Genomic DNA, 10,058 nt, shown 5'->3' with positions numbered 1-10,058 from the left:
GGTTGCTGTGAGCTGTAATGCCACGGCACTCCGCCCAGGGGGACAGCTTGAGGCTCTGTCTCAAAAAAAAATAAAAAAATAAAAAAATAAAATAAAATAATTTTCTACCAAGGGTGATTCAAGTTACCAGAAATAAAAAAGAAAAAGCCTACTTTTGTTGGCAATAAAGATATTGGTACAATTTTCAAAAGTTATCATCTGAAAATAATATGTAGCTTAAAAAAAGGGGGCGAGGAATACTCTCTCTCTGGCCCTTATTTGCCCCAAATAAGATAGATGCTAATGCTTTGTGTGGTGACACTTTGGGCCCCCATATCTCTTTGATCTATTATGAGGAACCGTAGGAAGATGACATTTTTGTAGTTTAAGCAAATATTGGCAATTTTGTGATTCAACCCAACATATACTGTATCTTTGCCTCCCACCTTCTGCGTGATCTGCTGATCAGAGCAGGCAGGGCCCTCCCTCCCCCAGACTCCCTGGCCCACTGCCACAGGTGGGAAGGCCCCTCTGCTACCTTGGGTGACTTACAGAGGAACGGGCGAAGACAGGGTTTTCCGTGGCCTCCACAATGACTTGGTGGGTCGGGCCCCCCGTGCTCTGCTGAGCCTCGTAGTGCCGGAGCTCTTCGCTGATGCCAGACACTGTCGTTTGGGAGCTGTACTCCGAATCAGAGGAATCAGACCCATTGTTCACGTGACCAGGAGGCACTGCAAACCGGACAACGCTGGGGGGTGGCTCCGGGGAAGGAGTGGGCAGTCGGTTTAGGCCATTGGCTGGAGACACCTATTTAAGAGGATTCCGTATTAAAAGTGCCATTATCCATCTACCTGTTGGCCATACTCAAAGTTCAAAGCACAGTAGTATTCAGGCGTCTCTGTCCTCTGCCTTCCCACACTGCACTTTATTACTCCCTGCCCCCCACCATCACCTGGAGGATTCTTAGGTCCATAGCTGGAGCAAAAGAATTGCCCTCTGCTCTCACACAATGGAAAGCCAAGACATGCCCTTTTTACTCTTTCCAAGCCCAAATATGCAAAGTCTTCATTTTCTATCTATAGATCCATAAGACTTAGACTGCCAATCAGTTGGTTTAAACCCAAAACAAAACCACAGTTTTATATCTCCACAGTCATTAAATTGAAGGGGGGGAAAAAGCCACCATGATTGAGATATTTACTGGAAAACAATCAGTAAATGGGAACAGATCTAAATATCTAAATTAAGAGTGGCACCAGAAAAAACAGCATTCAGGTGGCCCGTGGATTGGACATCACGCCCAGTGTAATTACTGACCTCAGGATATGGTCCAAAGAAAGACAAAAGAACTGGAAGCAAAACCAGTCCATTGAGAACACCCAGGATTGTTAGGATTGCCAGGACAGCAAAGAAATACCTTGAAGATAAAAGGGAAACAGGAATATTCATTGTGACAGATGTAAATCGTGCTACCCTTCATGTGCCCAAATACTGCAGCATGTCAACACCAGAAATTAATAAAACCCACCCCACTGAAAAGGCTGTTAAAAAATCATAGTTCAAATTCAGCATAAGATGAGTTTTTGGTTTTGTTTTTGTTTTTACCTTATGACTCTGAGGGCTACATTCCACAACCCAAAGTGTTAGTTCATGAAGGGAAGAAAAAAAAATTAGTTTGTTAATTTGCTGAAATCTCATGGCATGTAATGTTATTTATGAATGTGTTACACAAACACAAAAATATGGAATGCAAGCTGAATGGCTGAGCAGACTGAAAGCGCAATACAATGCCGAGGGGCCCTGTTCACGAAAACCCAGCAGAAGCAAACAAATGAAGTGAAGGGTGTAGAATTTAAACAATTTAGCCCAGGAGGAAAAGCAGCCCACTTCTGCAGGCAGCTAATCCACTGTGAAATGCTTCTGCATCTTACGGCAGAATCTCTAATTAAGTCTCCAGTGTATCAGGTAAGGCTTTCCCTGGGCTTTCATTAATCACAACTTTCTGCCTAGAATTCTGTGAGTTCCAGTTTTACCAAATAGCTCCAATTGCAACCTTTTTAGAACACAGGAACCAGCTTTCTGCAAAGAAAATGCTGCCCATTCTGTGGGAGCAGGGGCATTGTGCTGGGCGAGGGCCCTCCACAATGGCGGGCTGCTCTGCCGGCCAATCTTTTGTTGAACAATTTAGCATCTCTGAATACTCTTGTTTTGCGTCAGCCAATTCAAACATAAAGGCCTCAGCACCATGGCAGAAGAAGAGAGTGCACAAGTACTTCTGCTTTCCCACCATTGAGGGCTAAGGTCTGGGATCCTTCAGGAATACCAAGGTAAACCTGTCAGCCAGGGACATCCTCTGGCAGACATTCCACACAGCTGGAGGGCGCGGGCTCCACGTAAGGATGCATTTCTAGAACTAATGATTTCTTGGGCAACTTTGAAGAAAGTGGGGGAGAGGCTCAGGATGTTCTGGGAAGAGGGAGAGCAAGATATCTATCTTTTAATGGTCCTGTGGTTCATAAAAATGGAACAGGCACCCAACTTTGCCATGTCTGTATATGTTTCGACATCAGAGAGAGAATACCTATAAAAATACAAATACCTTGCAGCTATTATAAACATTAGAAACTTCTGAGCTGCATTAGCAAAAGCCTAGCAGCCAACGTCTTGCTCTAATGTAAACTGCTGGAACTTTCGGAGGAGGCATATATCAGCTGCAGGCATTAAGACATTTGCATCCCATCCATCTAGCTGCAGCATAAACAGACCAATTAGATTTCTGACGGCTTAGTGTATACAATGTCTGCTCATTTATGTGACCTCAGTGAGGGCTTTATCAGGTTAATCCATCCAGTTCTAGAAAATGTGAAGCCCTTTTAAGTGCTTGAAACAGGAACCCTGATATCTTTGGGAAGGAGCAAGCAGCTGGGGGTGAGATTGAGAGAGCTGGGATTCCACCCTGCAGGTTCCCAGCTGGGTGCTCCAAATCAGGTTCACTTAGCATCCCCCACAGGGCTCAGTTAGACCCTCCTCTCACACATGAGATCCCAGGGCACCCTATGTTTTCCCTGGTTTTGAGTTGCCTGTGACCTTGTCTCTCTCCTCCAAGACCTTAAGCTATGCAGAAGGTTCTGGGGTCTATGTGATCTGCTATGGCGCCAGATGGCACTTACAGGAGTGCTCATTACATTTGTTTTATATGAGAAGAACCTAAATATGCAAAACTAAGTATTTGACAGTAGGCTTTTAATGTGAGTAATGTGACAATACTAATGACTGAATAAGTGTATGCTAAGAAAATAAAGGAAAATTTGAATTCAAATTAAGAGATTAGAACAAAACAGATCAAAACTTTTAACTATGTCAGGCACTTCTTTGGTATTGGCATAAACATGGCCTGGGAGCTGGCTGTAAATGCAGAGTCTGCCCTCCTATTGCAACTCACGCCCCCTGCAAACCTCCCAGCACTGGAAGAGCGCCTCAGTCGACACACCAGCAACAGTGCCATCTGAGGAGGGCTGGTCTTCATTCCCCCTATGCAAACCCTGGCACTCACTTTAGGAAGGCCGAATGGTGCTGATTTTGGCTAATGGGCTATGTTACACACTGACCAATGGATTCACCTTTTTTCTGCAGTAAATGTACTTCTAGTTGAAGTCTTCTTTTTACTTGAAAAGGAGAGCCTCCTACCCTTTACACACACACGGAAAGTAACCAAACAAACCAATCCTTTCTCACACTTGGTTCTGCACCACATAGCTCTCATTCTGAACTGTCTTCTGCTTATTGATGATTCTGGCCTCCTGTCCACAAAGTAGGGTTGCATCCAAAAGCAGCCACCTCACAAAGCCATCAGGGCTGTTCAGAGAGCAAAATGGTTTCTTTCTCTGCAGTCCTCAAATTCCTTTCAAAAGGAAAACTCACTCTCCTTTTATACTTCACAAAGTCATATTCCTAATCAAATCAACCAGAAACGGCTTGCTCTGAGATCCACGGAGAAGTATCCAAATCAGGCTCGGATTTCTAAAACTTCACACACAAGTCAAAGGCTAAATGTTCTAGTTCTTTGTGGGAACTGGAATATGAAATCCTGGCACATTATCTTCACTTCTTAAAAGAATAAAGTCTAGCTGACAGTTTTAAGTATTTATAAGTTTTCTTTTCTGTGGTTTTGAAGGAAATAAAGCAAAGGTCAAATTAAAACAATTAAAGGGAATGGCAGTCCTCTCTTTCTGTAGATATTTCTAACCTGAGACACAGATCACTGGGACATCAGGTGACCCCTCAGCCTTAAGGTGTGGATCTGCCTTTGCTGCCAGCCCCAAACCTTCCATCTTTTGTCTTCAAGCTATTTCCCAACATAGGTCTAGAAGAGAGCTTGTCTTTATTATCTCTTAGCCTATCTCTGAGTTAAATTCAACAGACAGGAAGAGTTACAATGAAGAGATGTTGCAATCTACCAGATACAGGAGCAAATAAGCAACAAAGACCACACGAGCTAATAACAGTGATTTTAAAAATAAGACTTCTCTTCTACTCCAGCTTACCTGACAATGAAGTCAAACTCAGATCCTGCTAACATCAGCACGCCCAGCAGAGTGGACACAGCACCATCCAGAACAGGAGCAAACATGTGCTCTAGGGCAAGCACAGCCCTGCGGTTCTTATCACCAATGGCTGTTAGAAAGGCCTGTGCAATGAGAACGTTCATATTATCAGATCTGTGGACTCTATACAGTACGCCGTCAGCTTTGTCTTAAATGTTACGAGCTACTTTAATCTGCCTCTGCAGAACTTCTCACATCTTACTATTTAGCTACTAAAATGCTTGGTCACGATAGATCAATTAGTAAGATCTACCAACATGATGTATTGCTGGCATTGAGTTATACTTGGGGTTGATATAATTTCTTTTTTTTGAGACAGAGTCTCACTCAGTTGCCCTGGGGTTGAGGGGTTGAGTGGTTGAGTGCTGTGGCATCATAGCTCACAGCAACCTCAAACTCTTGGGCTCAAATGATCCTCTTGCCTCAGCCTCCCGAGCAGTTGAGACTACAGGCTTCTGCCACAATGCCTGGCTATTTTTAGAAATGGGGTCTCACTCTTGCTCAGGTTGGTCTAGAACTCCTGAGCTCAAAACTTCTGCCATGGTTTCAAACTAATGTGTTGGGAGTACCTCTAAGCATTACAGAGGTAACACACAAAAAAATACAGGACTGTAAATTTAAGATAAGGCCATTCCAACTCTGTATGGATATATCTCTGCCTCTTTTTTTTTTTTTTTTTTTGGCCGGGGCTGGGTTTGAACCCACCACCTCCGGTATATGGGGCCGGCGCTCTACTCCTTTGAGCCACAGGCGCCTCCCTATCTCTGGCTCTTTTGCATTCCTAAATCACTTTCAGGGCAACAGTGCTGTTGAAAAACCACATGGGGGCCAGGTGTGGTGGTTCACACCCTGTAATCCTAGTACTCTGGGAGGCTGAGGCTGGTGAGTTGCCTGAGCTCATGTTGGAGACCAGCCTGAGCCAGAGTAAGACCTCGTTTCTAAAAAATAGCTGGGCCTTGTGGTGGTCCCCTGCAGTCCCAGCTACTTGGGAGGCTGAGGCAAGAGAATCACTTAAACCCAAGAGGTTACTGTGAACTGTGATGCCATGGCATTCTACTGACGGTGACATAGTGAAACTCTGTCTCAAAAACAAAAAAACAAAAAGAAACACATGGGAAATTTGTGAGTAAGTTCTGGTGTATCAGACTGCTGGTTTGAGAGTGTGACCCTGGTAGGAAGGCTGAGCCAGCAGCCAGGTCTCTATTTGAAGGTTTAGGGTGCTCTGGGATATGCTGTGAGAAGGCTGGGAGCCTCTGCAGGGTGCATTCCTTTTGGTTATCTTTCTATGGAAGGAGAGGAATGGTCACTCTCCTTAACAGATGAAGAAGTACTAGTACTCATAGCACTAGAAGTGTGCTCTGAGTTTTCATTATTTCTCCAAAATGGGTTCTACTTTTTCAGAACAGGGAAAGACACGGCCCATATAGTTGCCTTTTGCTCTTGGGAGAAATCACCAAGATGATTTAGAACCATGTTGTTTTGTGCCATATTCGAACCATGGGGGCTATAAAGGCCAAGTTGAGTCTACCCTACTAAATGTAGCTTGTATGTTACTCACACAACAAATAAAACAGGAACTAGTTGACTTTTTAAAGACTTTCATGGAAGAAGAGGCTTCTTCAATGACCTTACGCCCTTGCAGACCCTGTGAGAGCAGTAACTGCCTACTTTAAATTTCACATCCTGCGTAGGATACCATATACTGTACTATGAAGAGTATTCTCAAAAAAGACTCAGATTAGAAGAACTATAGTATAAAACTATAGTTAGCATTTCCATTATAAAAATCTGTTCTAGGACATGCTCCTTTGCTGTGCAAGTTACCAAAAAAGGTGACTTTTCATTTGTATCAGAATAAAATGACTTGTAGATTTTTAATTCACAAGCAAAATTTTCATTCTGAAGAAACAGTACTAGAATTATGGGTTTTCTAAGCTCTAGGATGCTGTGCTCTTCTTAAAAAACAAAACCAAACCACTTTCTCCCTTCTCCCAGCTCAATGAAATAAAATAATTTGAGCAGGCAGAAAATTCAGAGAACACTGTTTTCATATTATCAGCTTTTTATTGTACACTGGGGGGAAAATGAGATAACTTCAACAAAACATTCCCTCTGAAACACAAGGGTATGCAAACTCCAAGTTCCATAATAATGGCCCTGAGACTGCGGAAGGCACAAGGCATCTGTGCAGACATGCACATGCCTTGTGCTCGGCCTGAAGAGACATCAATACTAGAGATTACAAAAGCAACGCTAAGAGTAATTTGGTCTAAGTCCAATGCTAAGGTTCCTAGCTAGGGTATTCTAAACATCAGTATTTATTCAGTCAATAAATATTTATCAAATGCCTGCTAACCCCAAGTCCTTAGGCTACAAGCCCATGTGCAGATGGCACATAATTTACACATAGCTGTGAGGCTTTTGGATAACTCTCTGATGAATGTATTTAATGGGCTTGTCTTCTTGGATTAAAGATACCTCCTGAAGTTAAATTTCCTAAAAACAAAGCATTCACAGGACAAGGTATAGAAGGGGGGGGGGGGACAATTCCTGTAGAAAGCAACTCTAGTTCTCTTACTTTCTGGTGTCATGAATTCAGAGGCTGGGAAGTCTGCGGAGCAGGGTGGGCTTAAGCAGGAGAGCCAGCTCTTCTAGGCTACACACTGGAGCCTTCCCTCATAGGCCTGAGGGTATTTCCTCAGCTGTCATTGACTTCTCCCTCAATTATGCCTTCTCCATCATGCCACCATGAGTGTGGTCTTGTTTTAATCCCACTTCATTACTGTTTTAACCACTGTGTGCATGCATGGATGCCAGCATGCGTGTGCATACACACACACACAGAGTCTGTCTTGGGAACACGGTGGACCACTTCAGAACCCAATGGTGATGCTAAGGACAGTCACCATCAGAGGCACAGACCCTCTTAGGCCTCTTAGGCTGACTCTTAACACACTGACTGCCTACAGCTGACAAAGCCTGGCTAACATTTTAACTTCCACACTATTCTTCATGTGCCTGGGAGAGAAAGGAATCCAGAAAAAAAATTTCAGCTACTCCTAGGGAATTCCTGCACTCTAGAAGCCTTTTCATTCTGAGGTGTGGGGGAAATTTGAAGGTTCCCACTTAGAATAAAAGAGGCATAAAGGAAACAGGTTGCTTTTTTGGAAAGTTTTGCTTAGAAAGTCTCTCGTACCAAAGCGACGTGAACGGTGAATTCCACGCCGATGCCAACAGAGGCGATCAGGATGACCACAGGCACTGCACTCAGCTTGATTCCAATAAGGCCCATCATGCCGAAGAGCTCGACTGTCATCAAGGCCAGGACCATCACCTGGAGAAGGCACACAGCCATGAGGGAGACAGCACAGCACAGTACACTCTCAGCCTTGCAAATGGGGCAGGGTGTTAAAGTTCTAAGGTGGCCTCCATTCAGATCAAGAGCAGAAGAACATACCTGTGACCCAAATACAATGGAGGTCGCAGCCTGCTCTAACTTTGGACAACTGTCTTTACTCCCTAACTCAGCATTCCTGCTGGGGTGGGGGGATTTGGGAATATCAATTTGTAAGACTGCAGAAGGAGTACATAAAGGCTAACTTTAGCATTATTTTTCTAATACGCCTGTTCTAGAAGCAAAACAATTCCTTCCTACTCCACCAGGGGAATCTATAAAGAATTCTATAATCACAGACTCATCCTTTGGCTACAGATTTCGTGCAGATCTTTCCTTCTGTTTGACCTTCACCATCAGAGACCATCCACTGACTCATCACTGAGTTTTTGGCCCTAGTGTGCATCCTAAAGAATGCTGACAGGACTGGGTGAATACAAGTTCTCATAGGTGTAAGTGGTTTGGGTTTTGTTGGAGAGCCCATAGGCTGAGTGAGGATGATCTGGGAGCCGGTTAAGCAGGTCAGCTGACACGGGTTGGGTTACAGGCGCAGACCCAGGGGTAGACAAAGCAAACCGTTAAATCCAAGGAAAACCTTCCCTTTGCCTTTCATCTTCCTTGTAAAAAAAATGTGTAGGGGAAATGAAAAGAAAATCTGTGAGGGAGACTTTGGAGTTCCTTGGGCCAAAGGGGAGAAAATATAAATAAAACAACAAACTTTACACAGATGGAAGAAAAGGAGAAGAATGATCTTTCTCTCTTGGAGGTGGGGTGGGGAGAAGTAAAGAGAGGTAGACGACATCAATCGCTAAGTGCCACGAAAACTCCCAGACTAAACATTTACCTTTTAGCATACCTGCTGCACAGACTCACGGTGTGGAAACAAAACCTGGTCTCTGTTTTTATAATTTTGGCATTTTAAAGGCTATACCACAGCTCATGGAATTTAAACACTGCCACGGTTTTATTAGACTCTACATGAAACTTACTTCAAATTTCAGAGTATTTGGAAGAAAGGATGCCAAAAACCAGGTTAGTAATATTGGTTTATCATATCTCCCCCCTCCTGGAGTTAAAACACACGACACCCCCTCTAAAACTCATCTCTCCATATATCACTATCCTAACGTCTCTAATTTATCCGTCCTGGTGAAATACAGAAGACCCTTCTAAAATATATTATTGGGTCTGAGATGAGATCACAAAATGACACTTTTGAATTAAAAAAAAATTAGTTCTGCTCTCAGTATTTTTATTTAATAAACGGTTAGAGCTGTGATGGAAAGTGAGCTTTAAAAAGTCTCCTATCTTTCCACAAAAATCTTAAAGCTGCAGGAGAGGGCACATACGATTAAGGCCATTAGAGGCTCTCTACCTTAACCATGAACCTCACCACCTCGACTAGAATAAATACATTATGGGTGATGCAATCTATACCTTCCTCCAGAGGCCCAGACATAAACAAAACTTCCCGGCTGCAGAAAGAGCTATGCTGAAAGGAATTTGACTTCCACAAAGACCCTTATAATAAACTCACAATGATCCCGGCCGTCCAGGGGTTCAGAAGGAAGACGGCGCACACGAGAAACGTGCAGGCCAACACCACACTGATGGACAGCAGCAGCCAGTGGCGGAGGCCGATGTACTGCTCCCAGAAGAGGAAGGGGTAGCCGTTGGGGTAGCTGGAGAGCCCCAGGCTCGTGTAGTTGTTGCAGATGGTTCTTACTTTTTCAATTGCTTCCACAAAGTCTGCAGTGTCTCGTAAGCCATTGAGGTAGAACGGGAACTGAGCATACTCGATGGGCTCTGCTGCTGGGACTGGACAGAGAAAGCCACAGGTTAACGGAGGGCCCAGGGTGAAGGGACTCCTTGTGAAGATCTACTGTTGTGAGGACCATGCTAGAAAGCTTACTGGCTGCACTTCTTTCAGCACAAAAGAGAAACAGTTGCTGGTGACAGCTCTGGGTCTTTACAATTTTCATATTTGGTTTAAAATAATTTTAATCAACCTTTGATTTTTCCTGAAGTGGTGCTGGGGTCATGGGAGAAGACTTTGATGTGTGTAAATTTTTTCACCTCTG

At 43.8% G+C, this 10,058-nt stretch overlaps 1 protein-coding gene across 1 annotated transcript in view; it reads right to left on the bottom strand.

Annotated features, from left to right (window-relative positions):
• Positions 1-10,058, bottom strand: part of PTCH1 (patched 1) — a 79,523-nt gene that overhangs the window by 4,780 nt on the left and 64,685 nt on the right. The window contains exons 18-22 of the mRNA XM_003783001.2: positions 9,515-9,795; positions 7,780-7,917; positions 4,524-4,666; positions 1,297-1,396; positions 532-786 (exon numbers count right to left, since the gene is read on the bottom strand). Coding sequence (XP_003783049.1) covers positions 532-786; positions 1,297-1,396; positions 4,524-4,666; positions 7,780-7,917; positions 9,515-9,795 — 917 coding nt within the window. The remainder of the gene's footprint in view (positions 1-531; positions 787-1,296; positions 1,397-4,523; positions 4,667-7,779; positions 7,918-9,514; positions 9,796-10,058) is intronic.

Source organism: Otolemur garnettii, unplaced genomic scaffold, assembly GCF_000181295.1.
Source record: "Otolemur garnettii isolate 467f Iridium unplaced genomic scaffold, OtoGar3 scaffold00006, whole genome shotgun sequence".
Classification (NCBI taxonomy): domain Eukaryota; kingdom Metazoa; phylum Chordata; class Mammalia; order Primates; family Galagidae; genus Otolemur; species Otolemur garnettii.
Note: the sequence above shows the minus strand (reverse complement) of the source record. Positions and strands in the feature narration are given on the sequence as shown.